General features: G+C 38.4%; 1 protein-coding gene across 1 annotated transcript in view; it reads right to left on the bottom strand.

Annotated features, from left to right (window-relative positions):
* DNAH5 (dynein axonemal heavy chain 5) overlaps window positions 1–17,469 on the bottom strand; it is a 276,738-nt gene that overhangs the window by 82,315 nt on the left and 176,954 nt on the right. The window contains 3 exon segments of the mRNA XM_070357713.1: window positions 5,075–5,251; window positions 5,716–5,830; window positions 7,218–7,449. Coding sequence (XP_070213814.1) covers window positions 5,075–5,251; window positions 5,716–5,830; window positions 7,218–7,449 — 524 coding nt within the window.

The following is a 17,469-nucleotide window of genomic DNA, read 5'->3' as shown; positions in this document are numbered from 1 at the left end:
ACACAAAAATAAGCATCTGATACTGTCCTATTTCTAGGACAAACTGCACCTTCATTCCTTCTAGGCCTTGGAGACCTTTCATCTGATTTCCATTTGCAACCCTCCTGTCAAAGGAAGGTACCCCATGAACTTCATATCAAAGCTAATGATCTTTTCTCTGAGAATTTTGGGGAAAATAAGAAGAAAAGAAAACCACTGAACCTGGTAATTAGAAAGGTAACTATCTACTTTGAAAAGGACTGTTTCAGTACACTAGCATTTGTGAATTCTAGACAGCTGGAAGTGAAGGAGAATTTGAGGTTAAAAAAAAAAAAAAAAACTGGAAATAGCAGACAGACCTTCATTTGAGATATTTGGCTATAAAAGAGAAAGGAGAGAAACATAATAGCTGCCAATAGGGAAAGCAGCATCAAATTAAAGTGGATATAAAAGGGTCTGGCATGCTTATTTAACTTTAGCTTTTTGTTTGTTTTTTAATTTTATTTTTCTTTTTTTTTTTACTTTTTTGAAACAGGATTTATTTCATAAGCAATTTACCTATTTCTTTTTTTTTTTTTTTAATAGAAAATTATTTAATTAGTATACATGTGTTCCCCATCCTAATTTTATTTTTAACTTTACAATATTGTATTGGTTTTGTCATATATCAACATGAATCTGCCACAGGTATACACGTGTTCCCCATCCTGAACCCTCCTCCCTCCTCCCTCCCTGTACCATCCCTCTGGGTCGTCCCAGTGCACCAGCCCCAAGCATGTTTGTTTGTTTTAAAATTTATTTTATCAAAATATTCAGTGATTTACAATGTATTAGTTTCAGGTGTATAGTGATTCATATATATATATATATATATATATATATATATATATATACACACACACAATAGTTTGCATCTTCTAACCCTAAACTCTCAATCCAACCCTTCCCCCAGCATTTTAGCAACCACAAGTCTGTTCTCTGTGTCTATTTCTGCTTCATAGATAAGTTCCTTTGTATCCATATATAAGTGATACCATACGGTATTTGCCTTTCTCCTTACAACTTACTTCGCTTAATATGATAATCTCTAGGGAGGTCCATCCATGTTGCTGCAAATAACATATTTCTTTTTTTCATGGCTGAGAAATGTTCCACTGTATATATGTACCACATCTTTTTTATCCACTTATCTGTTGATGGACATTTAGGTCACTCCCATGTCTTGGCTATTGTAAATAGTGCTTCAGTGAAAACTGAGATGCATGTATCCTTTCAAATGTTAGTTTTCTCTGGATATATGTCCAGAAGTGAGACTGTGGGACCACATGGTAGCTCTGTTGTTAATGCCTAAGGGACTTTCACATTGTTCTCCATAGAAGCTGTACCAGTTTACATTTTCACCGACAGTGTGGGAGGGCTCCTTTTTTCCCACACCCTCTCCAGCATTTATTATTTGTAAGACTTTTTGCTGATGGCCATTCTGACTGGTGTGAAGTGATATCTCATTGCAGTTTTGATTTAATTTCTCTAATAATTAGTAATGTTGAGCATCTTTCCATGTGTCTGTTGGCCATTTGTATGTCTTCTTTGGAGAAATGTCTATTTAGATCTTGTGCTCACTTTTTGGTTGTTTTTTTTTTTTTAATTGAGTTATATGAGTTGTTTGTATATTTTGGAAATTAACCCTTTATTGGTCTCATCATTTGCAAATATTTTCTCACTGTCTGTGGGCTGTCTTTTCATTTTGTTTATGGTTTCCTTTGCTATGCAAAGGCTTATAAGTTTGATTAGGTCCTATCTGTTTATTTTCCCTTTAGCTTTAAAAGGGGGAAATCTCAAACATACTTGGACTCAATTATGTTGGGGATCCATGTAAAATGAATTGGGGGTGGGGGTATGGCTGAAGTTCAACCTATTTCAGCTAAATATTAGATTCCTCTTTCTTCTACAGGCAAAGAAATATGACTACTACATATGTGTGTGTGTATGTGTGTGTGTGTGTGTGTATATATATAATTATACAAAGCAGTCAGGTCAGATTAGCATTGGGATAAGAATTGACACATTCTTTGCTGTTCTTTATTTGTTTTGTAGGTTTACATGGCTGATGCCAAGACAGAGTTTGAATGTACCTGGAATTTTCTTAGTATGAATTGGTAGTACCAGATTTCAAAACTTACAAGGAGGCAATAAAATGAAGACAGAACCAATGAAGGAAATTATTGAAAAGTTCCCCTACATACCCCAATCACCTTGCCCCTATTCCCAGACATTTCTGTATTGATGGTGTTGCTGAATATTATAGTGGTAGAGAGTACTAAATTAGGAGGATACTAGAAAATATTTTATAATATTAAAAAACATGTCAGGCTTTTGAAATCTTATGAAAATGTAGACTGAGATGTAAGAACTGAGATGCCACAAGCTCCGTTCCTATCGTGCTGTTAGTATCACAAGTCTAATAAAGGTTTAGAAGTTTCTTTACACTGTCCTTGTCTTCTCTCTATTGATCAAAGACGCTCAGTGGAGCCAGAGTGTCTTAAAATGGGCAGGGGGAGGATATGTTCAGGATCTTAAAGAGATATCTGCACCCTTATGTTTGCTGCAGTATTATTCACAATGGCCAAGACATGGAAGCAATGTAAATCTCCATTGATGGATGAATGGATAAAGAAAATGTGGTATTTACATCCAGTGGAATATTATTCAGGCTTCAATAATGGAAATTCTGCCATTTGCAACAGTATGGATGGACCTGGAATATATTTTGTCAAGGGAGATAAGCTAAACATGAAAGAAAAATGCTGCATGATCTCATTTATATGTGGAATCCCAGATAAACTCATAGAAGCAGAGAGTAGAATGGTGTTGCCAGGGGCTGAAGGAAGAAGGAAATGGAAGGTGATGGTCAAAGGGTAGAAAGTTTTAGTTATGCAAGATAAATTCTAGAGATCTACTCTACAGCACAGTGCCCACAGTTATCAATACTTTATTATATACTTGAAATTTGTTAATGGGTAGATCTTAAGTTGTGTTCTTATCAAAAAAAATACCAATAAGAAAAACAGACTTACCCTATGATCCAGTAATCCCACTACTAGGCACAAAGCCAGAGAAAATCATAATCAAAAAGATACATGCACTCCAATGTTCATAACAGCACTATTTGCAGTAGCCAGGACATGGGAGCTACCTAAATGTCTATCAACAGAGAAATGGATAAAGAAGATATGGTACACATACACAGTGGAATACTACTCAGCCATAAAAAGGAATGACACCAGGTCATTTGTAGAGATGCGAATGGACCTAGGGAGTGTCATATACGAGTGAGGTAAGTCAGAAAAACAAACACAAAGATCATATATTAATGCATATATGTGGAATCTAAAAAAATGGTACAGGTGATCTTATGTGCAAAGCAGAAATAGAGACACAGAGCTAGGGAACAAATATATGGATACCAAGGGGGAAAGGAAGGGTGGGAGGAATTGAGAGATTAGGACTGACACACATATACTATTGATACATAGATAACTGGTGAGAACCTACTGTACAGCACAGGGAACTCTGCTTAATGCTCTGTGGTGACCTAAATGGGAAGGAGGTCCAAAAGGGGGAGATATATATGTAAGTGTATGGCTGATTCATTTTACTGTAAAATTGAAACTAACACAAATTGTAAAGCAACTACACTCCAATAAAAATAAATAAATACAAATTTTAAAGAAAAAAAAACAATAATAAAGGGAGCAGGTGGAAACTTTGAGAGTTGATGGATGTGTCTGTGGCCTTGAAGGTGGTGATGTTTTCATAGGTGTGCACTCATCCCAAACTCACAAAGCTATACATATTAAATATGTACGGCTTTTTATATATCAATCACAACTTCATAAATTGGTCTTTTAAAAGTGGGACTGGGGAAGATGAGGTATCCACCAATCTGAAAGGCTAAGGACCCTGGAAGACTTCATGGATTAAGGAGGACAGCTTAGCCAGTGCAAGAAGGAATGAAGAAACAGTAAGGAAAGATACATCACCTGTAAGAACGGTGTGAAACTTTGGAAAGAAAAGAAAAGAAGGCAACATCTTCACTGTCTCTAGAGTAAAAATTATCTTATACAATACATTGTATACTGACAGAAAGCTTAAAGACTTCACGTGGATCAAAAAAATTTGTAAGTGTTTCAGGAAGTGTGAAAATAAGATAGGTAGCAAAAAATAATAACTACATCACATTATGATGCAAGTTCAATTGAGGTTATATAACTTGAATTAGCAATGGACAGGTCAGCAGTGTTCCATTTCTCCAGCCACTTTCTAAGCCAAGAATCAATAACATAAGACAATAGATGAGTAGACTAAGGATTTTATTCCCGTGACCAGGGATTGAACCGCACCCACTGCATTGGAAGTGCAGAAAGTTAACCACTGGACCAGAATGTTAACCACTGGACCACCAGGGACGAAACAGTAAAAACAATGACTTGAATCCAAAACATCTCAAACTAGACCAGTCTCAAAAAGGGCCAGCCCTTGAAGACATAGCCTACTTCACTAGAGTCAACATATTTTCCCAGAATCCAACCTCATTTCTAATTTCATCATTTATGATATTGCCACATATTGCATTGTGTTGGAAGCCTGATCAAAGCCTGACCTTAATGCGTAGCACTAGATCAGCAGTCCTTTGTTTGGATAATTTATATGTACACTCAAAGAAAGCTGTATCTTACTAACCTACTCTAACATCCTCAATGAATGAGTGACAAAACTATTTTAGGAATTTTGCGTGACTTTTCCAACATCACACAGCTTATTAGTAACAGAGTTGAAATGAGAAGGTGGCACCCAGACCCCTATTACATGGCAATGCCCATCACTTGTGAGTGAGAAAGTAATATGTGAAGTGCCACCTGCAATATCTAAAAAAAGCAAATAACATCTCCAAGCAGAAAATACCACTTGAAATCATTCCAGTGAAGAGAGCTTTGGTCTGAAGCAGTAGAACATTTCTTCGTTGTTATTCATCTTTTCTGCCTAATCTTCCTCCGAGGCCCTAGAAGATGACATCTGTTATATCACAAAGATGTACCTGCAAGGCTGCTTCTGCTTCTTCTAATGCTGGCTTTGCTGCTTCCAGTTTTTCCTCAGCAATGGCTTTATCTTTAGAGATGCTGTCGACAATGGCCTGGGCTTTGTCCTTCACCTTCTGGACCTCAGCTTTGACCTTTTCAGCAGCCTGTGCTTTCATTGTCACTTCTTTTAAGACCTAATTCAATATAAAACCAAAAAAAAGTACATCAAAAATCACCCAGTTCAAAATGCACATTTTTGCCTGGATTTGTCGATTTTGTCCACTTACACAATTTTTCATACACAGAATTAAGAGTATGGTACTTTTTAAAATTTTATTGGAGTATAGTTGCTTTACAATGTTGCATTAGTTTCTCCTGTACAGCAAAGTGAATCAGCCGTATGTATACATACATCCCGGCTTTTTTGGATTTCTTTCCCATCTAGGTCATCACAGAGCACTGAGTTTCCTGTGCTATACAGTAGGTTCTCATTAGTTACCTATTTCATTCATAGCATCCCTGGTGTATATATGGTATTATAATGGAAATAAAAAATTTGCACTTCCATGGTTACTACTTAGAGAAGAAGCATACAGTATTAACATTTATGAATTGGGAATTCAAAACAAATATGGTCCATGTGTCAATGTCTACCCACCATGTCGGCTTTATCATTGGCCACTTGGAGCTCCTTTTCTTTCACTTCCAGTTCTCTGCTCAGAGCTGCAACAGACTCCGAAGCTTCTTTTAGCTTTTCCAACCCAGTATTCATTCTGAGATTAAAAATCCAAGGCGAGGGAAGTGTTAACATGTGTGGTTCTTGGCCACATTTTCTAAGTACTGGTCTACTAATATAGACAGTAATGGTCATATTTGAAGAATACTGTATATACAATAGCAAAACCAAGAGGGCTTGACAAAAAGAGTAAATGTCTAGGCTTGATTCCAGACTAAAGTCACATGTCGGTTCTTCACAGACTAAGTGTGAAAAGAGTGAGTCTGCTAAGAACACTGAATGACATGAGGAATAACAGTGTCAAGAATCTGTCTCATGCAAGAAACATGCTTAATGAACTTTAGCTAAATGACAACAGACTTCAATGTCTTGAAACCCTATCATGGAGGAAAGGAAATAAATAACTTCTTTTTTTCTAACGAGATCAATGACATTAAAAGAAGGAAGATTTGGGATCAAGAAAATAAACAAATTTAAAGCTATCAAACTGCCTCGTGAAGGGACCAGCTGCCTGTTTGACTCTAAAATAATGCGATCTTAAAGACAGGAGTTCTTAGAGTCATTTAGTCCACTCATTCACCCAGGGGTCCCTTAGGTAGCAACCTTGGCTGCTTCTTGGTTGTATTCAGGCAGAAGAGATAAGTGTTCATAAAAGAGCAAAGTAGAGCTGGGAAGTTGGGAACAAATTTCAGTGAAGTGAGGTATTTGCTGTGCAGAGAACACACATACCAAGCAGACTCTCCTATCCCAGACACTCAGAACGTGTGGGAAGAAAGGGATGAGAGGAGGTGGGAGGGGATGTCTGTATTCTCAGCTTTTTTCCAAGCTCAAGGTTTCTATTATTATCATCCAATACTGTAGAAAGTGGTAGGCTGCAAGAAAACTTGGCAATATTTAGTCTTATTGGGCAAGAATAAAGCCACTAGCAACCATGGAATGATCCTTTGAACAAACTTGAAAGGAAGGTTTCTCAACCTCAGCACTATTGGTTTTTGAGGCTGGATAAATCTCACAAGGACTTCCCAGGTGGCTCAGTGCTAAAGAATCTGCATGCCAATGCAGGAGATGCAAGTTTAGTTCCTCGGTCAGGAAGATCTCCTGGAGGAAGAAATGGCAACCCAGTCCAATCTTCTTGCCTGGGAAATCCCATGGACAGAGGAACCTGGCAGTCTACAGTCCAGGGAGTTGCAACAACAAAACTGTATGTGATGAGGATTGTCCTGTGCACTGTGAGGATATTTAGCACATCCCTGACCTCTGACTCTTCATCCCAGCAATACCTCTTGACCACCCACCATACCCCCTCCCTAGTTCTAACAAACAAAAATGTCTCCAGTCATTGCAAAATGTCTCCTTGGAGCACATTTGCCCCTAGTTGAGAGCCACTGCTTTACAATAACTTCATATTCTACCCTCACACTTACCTGTTGGCCAGAGTTTGAACCTCGACATGCTTCTCTCCATATATGAACTTATAGCCCTGAATAAAGGAAAGGTACGATTTGGGCGTCACATGGGTAGAACGTCGGAATCTCTGGAAATAATCAACACACTTTTCAGCTACTCCATCCTGGAAGGAGCCCATGCACTGAACGACTTCCTTCTTGGTTTCCAAACTGCAGTCAATATCATAGGCAGAGAGGAAGTGTTCAGACACTAGAAAGAATAAAGACAGTATGTGAAATATGAAAGCGAATGATCATTTTAAAAGTTAAGTGCCTTGAGTCACAGATGTAAAAAATAAGTTTACAGTTACCAGGGAGGAAAGAGGGAAGAGTGAATTGGGAGGCCGGGATTGACATACACATATTACTATGTAGTTCAGTTCAGTTCAGTTCAGTCGCTCAGTCATGTCCGACTCTTTGTAACCCCGTGAACCGCAGCATGCCAGGCCTCCCTGTCCATCACCAGCTCCCAGAGTCCACCCAAACCCATGTCCATTGAGTCGGTGATGCCATCCAACCATCTCATCCTCTGTCATCCCTTCTCCTCCTGCCCTCAATCTTTCCCAGCATCAGGGTCTTTTCAAAAAAGTCAGCTCTTCACATCAGGTTGCCAAAGTACTGGAGTTTCAGCTTCAACATCAGTCCTTCCAACGAACACCCAGGACTGATCTCCTTTATGACGGACTGGTTGGATTTCCTTGCCGTCCAAGGGACTCACAAGAGTCTTCTCCAACACCACAGTTCAAAAGCATCAATTCTTTGGTGCTCAAGTCCAACTCTCACATCCATACATGACCACTGGAAAAACCATAGCCTTGAATAGACGGACCTTTGTTGACAAAGTAATGTCTCTGCTTTTTAATATGCTGTTTAGGTTGGTCATAACTTTCCTTCCAAGGAGTAAGTGTCTTTTAATTTCATGGCTGCAGTCACCATCTGCAGTGATTTCAAAAAAACAAAGCCAGCCACTGTTTCCACTGTTTCCCCATCTATTTGCCATGAAGTGATGGGACCAGATGCCATGATCTAGTTTTCTGAATGTTGAGCTTTAAGCCAACTTTTTCACTCTCCTCTTTCACTTTCATCAAGAGGCTCTTTAATTCTTCTTCACTTTCTGCCATAAGGGTGGTGTCATCTGCATATCTGAGGTTATTGATATTTCTCCTGGCAATCTTGATTCCAGCTTGTGCTTCATCCAGCCCAGTGTTTCTCATGATGTACTCTGCATATAAATTAAATAAGCAGGGTGACAACATACAGCCTTGACGTACTCCTTTTCCTATTTGGAACCAGTCTGTTGTTCCGTGTCCAGTTCTAACTGTTGCTTCCTGACCTGCATACAAATTTCTCAAGAGGCAGGTCAGGTGGTCTGGTATTCCCATCTCTTTCAGAATTTTCCACAGTTTATTGTGATCCACACAAAGGCTTTGGCATAGTCAATAAAGCAGAAATAGATGTTTTTCTGAAACTCTCTTGCTTTTTTGATGATCCAGTGGATGTTGCCAGTTTGATCTCTGGTTCCTCTGCCTTTTCGAAAACCAGCTTGAACATCTGGAAGTTTACGGTTCACATATTGCTGAAGCCAGGCTTGGAGAATTTTGAGTATTACTTTACTAGCGTGTGAGATGAGTGCAATTGTGCGGTAGTTTGAGCATTCTTTGGCCTTGCCTTTCTTTGGGATTGGAATGAAAACTGACCTTTTCCAGTCCTGTGGCCATTGCTGAGTTTTCCCAATTTGCTGGCATATTCAATGCAACACTTTCACAGAATCATTTTTTTAGGATTTGGAATAGCTCAACTGGAATTCCATCACCTCTACTAGCTTTGTTTGTAGTGATGCTTCCTAAGGCCCACTTGACTTCCCATTCCAGGGTGTCTGGCTCTAGGTGAGTGATCACACCATCGTGATTATCTGGGTCATGAAGATTTTTTTGTGTAGTTCTTCTGTGTATTCTTGCCATCTCTTCTTAATATCTTCTGCTTCTGTTAGGTCCTTACCATTTCTGAAGAGATAATTTATAAGAACCTACTAAGAAGCACAGAGAACTCTGTTCAGTATTCTATAATGACTTATATGGGATGAGAATCTAAAAAAAGGTGGATATATGTTTACATATAACTGATTCACCTTGCTGTACAACAGAAACAAACACAGCATTGTAAATCAACTATATCCCAAGAAAAAAAAATTTAGTTAACTGGCTATTTTAAAAACTTAATACAGTTCTTAGGAACACATGCCCTGTTTATAGCCCTAGCTAGGTAGATATATGTCAACATTTTTGGCCCCAGGCCTATGACATCAACAATTTTATTTTTTCTTTCATGTACAAAACCATAATAGACTTTAGCCTATCATAAGTCTTTGTTTTCTGGTATGTGTACAAAGACGTCTCCTCTACACAGCTGCAGGTTCTGGTCAGCAGCCAGCCTATTTTATGGTTTACATAAGGATGAAAGTGGTACAAATAACTCAGAAATCAGTGCCACCTGGTACTCATATTTAACAACCCCATTTATTTTTTTTTTTTTTTGCTCAGAAACTGCCATAACCTTAATTCCCCCAGGCTGTGACTGCATTTGTAATGTAGAATGTTCAGCACTAAATTTTTTTATGCCCTGGCCATCTTATTCTTAAATGTGGCACCTGGCCATCTGTAGTCAATTTTAATTTATGGTATCCTTTAAAAATGTATGAGTAAAAATCTGCTGTTGTAGACCTTTATCCTCCCAACAGTGCCAAACATGGGACCAATCCTAAAACAGCATTTCTTATTATAAGACCTGGCTGTCAAGTCAGAGTGAATCCATCATCACAAAGACATAGCATGTGTGCTGAACACCTACCACTATGAACCTTGGTCTCAATCCCAAGGAATTTACAAGGCTTGTACATAACACAGTTAAAGTTTATCATAAACATCTTTATTCATCCTAGGAAAAATGGTCTATGGATTTCCTTTAGAAGTGCTACTACTATTGAATGATGTACATAAGAATTATAAATAGAAATACAGGCAGTAAGGAGGGAAGAAAAGAGAAGGAATCAAGTGAACAAACCTATCAGGTGATGCTTAGCAGAGAAATGAACAATGGTATCTTCTCAATATTAATGAAAGTCACTCAGTCGTGTCCAACTCTTTGCAACCCCATGGACTATACAGTTCATGGAATTCTCCAGGCCAGAATACTGGAATGGGTAGCCTTTCCCTTCTCCAGGGGATCTTCCCAACCCAGGGATCAAACCCAGGTCTCCCACATTTCAGGTGGATTCTTTACCAGCTGAGCCACAAGGGAAGCCCAAGAATACTGGAGTGGGTAGCCTATCCCTTCTCCAGAGGCTCTTCCTGACCCTGGAATCGAATCAGGGTTTCCTGCATTGCAGGTGGATTCTTTACCAACTGAGCTATCAGGGAGTAATTGATCACTAAATTACGTTCTTAATGCCATAACTGTGAGACCATTTACATCTATGTAAATAATAGAAACAGTTTATCAATTGGGTTATAAATAGAGTTTAACATATACACTGAAAGGTAATATATTAAGACACTTGGAAGCTATATTTTTTCATATAATTTAAGCAAACACTATAAAGAACAACTTAAACTTTAGGAAGTTTAAGTCTAGTCATTGAAAACATACAAACAATTCTTGCCTATGACAAACTAGGTTTTAACCCCAACGGCAGCATTATTCACTATGTGCCAGGCATGATACCAAGTCTTTTATCTGGCATTATGGGATATTCTCAAGAATGTCCCCACTTTCTGAAAACTTTCTTGTATCGGTTTGGCTGAAAAGTTCATTAAAATTCTTCTATAAGATGTTGTGGAAAAATTCAAGTGAACTTTTTGGCCAACCCAATATTTACCATGTAATAATTTTTATCCTTCTTATGCAAACTGATAGTATTAACTGTTGTTATTGTTTAATCACTACATCAGGTCCAACTCTTTTGCAACTCCATGGACTGTAGCCCACCAGGTTTCTCTGTCCATGGATTTCCCAGGCAAGAATACTGGAGTGGGTTGCCATTTGCTACTCCAGGGGATCTTCCCAACCTAGGGATCGAACCCACGTCTCCTGCATTAGCAGGCAGAAACCTTACTACTGAGCCACCAGGGAATCCCCATAATATCAATAATGGTGACTTTTTTCATTATTTAGCAAGTTGTCTTTGTGTCTATCCAAAAAGTCAAAGAAAAAATCTAAGCACATTTTTCCGTAGTCCCACAGTCTCTGATGCAGGAAAGGTTAAAAAAGGACCACTTCCTCTTAGGGTGACCCAAGCCTGCTAAGACTCAGACAAAAGGGCATGGAAAATCCTTCTGTTGTCTTCAATGTCCAATTACCAAGATACCAAGGCCAGTTTGGGGACCCATCTTTAGGCTGATGTCTGAGCTTGGTGGAGGTTATATCCCGGTATTGTTTGTTCACATCACTTGGTGTAGAACCAGGTGATGGGTATGTGGGACAGAAGGGAGGACACTGGCCTCAGCCCCTGAATTTTCCTGAACTGGAAATTTTCAAATTTCCAATTCATTTGGATTCAAAGAACTGAAGTAATAAAGTGAGGAGGGCACATGAGTTGCCTATCCAGTAGCCATCCCCTCTCTTTCAGTAACAAAAGAATCCTAAATTTGCTCAGAGTAGCAATCCACCCAACTAAAAGTCTTTGATTCCCCAAACTCTCTTGTAGCTGGAGGTGACCCAGTTTTGGCCAAAAACATGCAGACAAAAGTCCCTGGGGAAGAACCCTGTCCCAACTAAGAGACAAAGCTTCATGTTGCACAAACAGACACAAAGCCTTGAGATGTAGCAGCCCTCTGGTGCCTACAAGAACAGGAGCCTCACCCTAAGGATGACAGCAAGCTAAGCACAAGGTCCCCAGTTGTAGTCTAGGCTGCACATCTCTGTACTTCCTCGTTAGCAGGAAAAAGAAATAAAATAAAAACCTTGTTTATGCCAAAAATAAAATAAAAAACTTGCTTAAGCCACTACTGCTCTGGTTTTCTCTTACAGCCAAACACATAATTAATGCTACGTTCAGAAGGAAAAGATATCTAATCCTGGCAGATTCTAAATCACAAAACTTTATCAATTAATCCTTAGAATATCCCTAAGTGATGGATATCACTATGTATATTTTACAGATAAGGAAAATGAGGCTTATAGAAGTTTGCTTGCAGGCAGGAGCATCTGAATTCAAAGCCAAAGATGATGAATTCTAACGCCTAAAGCATCTTGATTTAGAAATTCAAATACAACAAAACCATATAGAGTCTTTAGAGTGTTAAACAACATTTTTTATTGGAGCTCAAAGTTCAAAAGTACCTTCTGACCAACGTGCTTCATAAACAAAATACGCTAATTGTTCTGGGAAACAGCGGGGACTACTGCAGTTGGTGTTCCTTTCTGAGCGGTTACTGAGTGCAGTGGCCTCATTTCTGCTTATGCTCCATCGTTAGTTGCAAGCAGTTTCCGAAGCAGTGGTGTCTGACTCAGAAGGTGGAAATCCTGCATACTATATTAATAAATCAAGTAATATTTTTGAAAAAGGGCCAGTGTATATACATAATTAAAACAGCCTTCTTTGAAAAAAAATATGCCATATATATGCTTATATGATTTTATAAGCATATTGATTTTATTGAGACGTTAGTTACAAATAAGGATGGCCTATTTTAATAACAATGTGCTTATTTTAAACAGAGCCCAGTAGGACATTAATAATTATCTTCACCTTGGAGAAATCTGAATGAACTGAATTTAGTAGTGACTTTGGAATCACTGACTTTCATTGAAAAACACAATATCACCAGAATAAAGATAGTAGAAATACTTAGAAACAATTCAAAACAACTCAATATTAAGCTAAAAACAAAGATTTGCCAAAATGGAGATTACTAAATGGTGGGAAGGCCAAGGATTTTATAGTGTAAGATAAAGCATATTTTTCCTTAAATGTTTCATCTAAAGATTCAGTCCATTTAAATTCATGCATATAAAGAATTTCATTTTTTCAGAAGCAATATAATTACTATAATATCTTGTATTTATGGTATGTGTGAGATAAAGAGGAGGACACTTGGCTTATTCTGAGTATCTTTAAATTAGAAAAATACTCTAAACAATAAGAATAAACTATCCAAAAAAATAAGAAAATAATACCATTCATAATAGCACAGAAAATAAAATACTTAAAAATAAACTTCACCAATAGTGTGAAAGACTTGTACTAAGAACTATAAAACACTAATGAAAACATTACAGTAGATGTAAATATATAGAAACACATTATATGTTCACAACTTGGAAGGATTAATATTGTTAAAATGTCTATAGTACCCAAAGTAATTTACAGATTTTATGAAATCACTATCAAAATTCCAATGACATTTTATACAGAAATAGAAAAATTAATGCTAAAATTCTTATGGAACCACAGAAGACTCCCAATAGCCAAAGCAAATTTGAGCAAGAACAAATCAGAATCACTTCCTGTTTCAAAATGTATAACCAACCTACAAAACTTAAAACAGCATGATAAATACAGGCATGTAGATCAATGGGACAGAACAGAGAGCCCAGAAATAAACCCACACACATACAGTCATGTGATTTTCAACAAGGGTGCCAAGAATATTAATACGATAGTGCAGTAAGTCAGACAAAGACAAATATCATATGTTAGCACTTATACGTGGAATCTAAAAAAAAAAATTATACACATGAACTTATTTACAAAGCAGAAATAGACTCGAACATACAGAAAAACAAACTTATAGTTACCAAAGGGGAAAGGTGGTGGGGAAAGAAAAATTAGGAATTTGGCAATAACACATACACCTGGAGAAGAAAATGGCAACCCACTCCAGTATTCTTGCCTGGAGAATTCCATGGACAGAGGAGCCTGGCAGGCTACAGTCCATGGGGTCACAGAGAGTTTGACACAACTGAGTGACGATCGTTCACTCATTCACTAAATACACTACTACATATACCATAGATAAACAAGGGCCTACTGTATGGCACAGGGAATTACAATCAATATTTTGTAATAACTCACATGTGAAAAGAATCTAAAAAATAATATATACCTTTATATACAACCAAATCACTTTGTTGTACACCTGAAACTAACACAACATTGTAAGTCAATTATACTTCAATAAAAATAAAAATTAGAAGTAAACCACAATAAGATATAACCTCATACTTGTTAAGGTATCTATGATCAGGAAAAAAAAAAGAAAAAAGATAAGTGTTTGTTAGGATGTAGAGAAATGAGAACCCTTGTACACTATTGGTGGGAATGTAAATTGATACAGCCACTATGCAAAACAGGAAATTTCTCATAAAAATTAAGAATAAAACTACCATATGATCCAACAATCCCACTTCTGGTTATATATTCAAAGAAATTAAAATCAAGATCCTAAACAGACATCTGTGCTTCCATGTTTACTGTAGCATTATTCACAATAGCCAAGACATGGAAACAGCTCAAGTGCCATCCATGGATGAATGGATTAAAAAATGTGATACTTACATACAATGGAATATTATTCAGCCTTTAAAAAAAAGAGAAGGAAATTCTGCCATGTGCAACAACATGGGTGAACCTGGAAGGCATTATGCTGAGTGATATACAAGCCAGACCACAAGAACAAAAACTACATGATGTCACTCACACAAGGAACCTAAATGAGTCAAACCATGGAAGCAGAGAGTAGACTGGTGGCTGCCAGGGACCAGGGGAGGGAAGTGGGGACGTGTTAGACAAAAGGTACAAAGTTTCAGTTATACAAATGACTGAGTCCTACAGATCACCTGTGTGCCACTGTGCCTAGAGTTAACCATGTTGTACTGTACAGTTAGGATCTTGCTAAGAGGACAGATCTTACATTCAGTGAGTGTTCTTATCCCAAAATAATCATTATCATCTTCATCATTTAAGGGAGGAGCACTCAGGGAGAATGGGAGAAAGAGGGTATTGGGTGGGAAGAAAAAGGCCACATTCGCGAATCAAGAAGAACAGAGCAGGAGGAAAAGAGTGACCTCAGGTAAGGATGGGAAGGCAGACAGAATCAGTTCTTCCCAGCCTCGAAGGCCACGCTAGAGACTGTGCTTTTTCCTAAGGGCAGTGGAAGGTTTTAACTAGAAAGCAATGTGATCAAGTTTATGTTTTCATCAGTTCAGTTCAGTCACTCAGTCGTGTCTGACTCTTTGTGACCTCATGAATCGCAGCACGCCAGGCCTCCCTGTCCATCACCAACTCCCGGAGTTCACTCAAACTCATGTCCATCGAGTCAGTGATGCCATCCAGCCGTCTCAGCCTCTGTCATCCCCTTCTCCTCCTGCCTCCAATCCCTCCCAGCATCAGAGTCTTTTCCAATGAGTCAACTCTTAGCATGAGGTGGCCAAAATATTGGAGTTTCAGCTTTAGCATCAATCCTTCCAAAGAACACCCAGGGCTGATCTCCTTTAGAATAGACTGGTTGGATCTCCTTGCAGTCTAAGAGACTCTCAAGAGTCTTCTCCAACACCACAGTTCAAAAGCATCAATTCTTTGGCACTCAGCCTTCTTCACAGTCCAACTCTCACATCCATACATGACCACTGGAAAAACCATAGCCTTGACTAGACGGACCTTTGTTGGCAAAGTAATGTCTCTGCTTTTGAATATGCTGTCTAGGTTGGTCATAATTTTTCTTCCAAGGAGTAAGCGTCTTTTAATTTCATGGCTTCAGTCACCATCTGCAGTGATTTTGGAGCCCCCAAAAATAAAGTCTGACACTGTTTCCACTGTTTCCATCACTGTTCTGCAATGTGAGATGGATGAGAGACAGGTGAGAGAGGAGGAGAGATCATTAGAAAGCTATTTGAGTTTTCCAGGTGAGTTACAATGATAGCTTGGCCCAGGATGCCACTGAAAGGGAAAGAGTTGGATAGAATCCACCATATTTAGCAGATAAAGTTGGCATAACTTAGTGATGGAGCAGACTTGAGAGGTGAAAAAGGTGTTAAAGACAAAGAGCTCTCAGATTGTCGAGTTTCATGGACAACTGTGCAACTCCCTAAGTGAGACCGACCTGAAGAGGCCCAGTTCGGTTCTGGACATTTTGGGTTTAAGGAGCCTGGGAAACATCAATGAGACTGTGTCAAGCAAGCAGTTGAGTGCACAGATTTCAAGCCAGAGGACATAGGATACCAGAGATAAAAAATTGATGGGGCCTATTACACGGGAGGCTATGGATGAGCTTGCCAGGGAAGAGAGCTGGAGGGAAGAAATGAGTCTGCCTTGCCTTCCAATATGCCTGGCTCCATAAATGGCATGCGAAGCTCAATAAACAGGTTCTGAATAAATGAACAAATAGATGATGCCTGAAAGTCAGGACACTTGTTAGGAGCTGAGGACATAGAAACAAAAAGTTTCCCTGCCCTCCATGGAATCTTGGCTTAGGTTGATGCAAAGAGATTTAAAAGAATGGGGCAGATTGTGAGAAATCAACAAAGGAAGCGCCTATGTCTTGTGATAGAAGGGATAACTGAAATAAAGACTTGCTAGGAAGGGCTCATAATTTAAATGACATCATCCTAATTATAGTATATTATGGTGTTTGTCACCTGAAATTTATTATTTTATCATTAGTAGTAATACCTTACATGATAGTCTACAAAGCATTTGCATACCAATTATCATATTTCACAGTATACTTGAATATAGCTCTTAAATACTGTGGTTTTATGCTCTGCATTTGTATCTTACTTCACAGAATTTTAAAGTTTTATCCTTAGTTGTATTGACATTTAAATAGGATTTAAAATTTTTAAATCATGGGTGCTTTCTCAAATCTTATAAGAGGGAACACTGTACATCGGTATTTCAAACATATTAAAATAGTCTATGTTTAAAAGACACAGATCAGAAAACCATTAGTATTGAGAGTAGAGTGCTAAGAATAAAATGTCAGCAGTAAAAGAATCCACCTGCAATGCAGGAGACTCGGGTTCGATCCCTGGGTTGGGAAGCTCCCCTGAGAAGGAAATGGCACCCCACTCCAGTATTCTTGCCTGGGAAATCCATGGACAGAGGAGCCTGGTGGGCTACAGTCCAGGGGCTCACAAAAGAGTTGGACATGACTTAGCCACTAAACCACCACCACCGCTACATACATACTATACATAAATATTGCCTATAGCTATTGGCTTCTCGCACCTCTGA

This window comes from Bos mutus, chromosome 20 (assembly GCF_027580195.1).
Source record: "Bos mutus isolate GX-2022 chromosome 20, NWIPB_WYAK_1.1, whole genome shotgun sequence".
Taxonomy (NCBI): domain Eukaryota; kingdom Metazoa; phylum Chordata; class Mammalia; order Artiodactyla; family Bovidae; genus Bos; species Bos mutus.
This window is presented reverse-complemented; position numbering and strand designations above follow the sequence as displayed.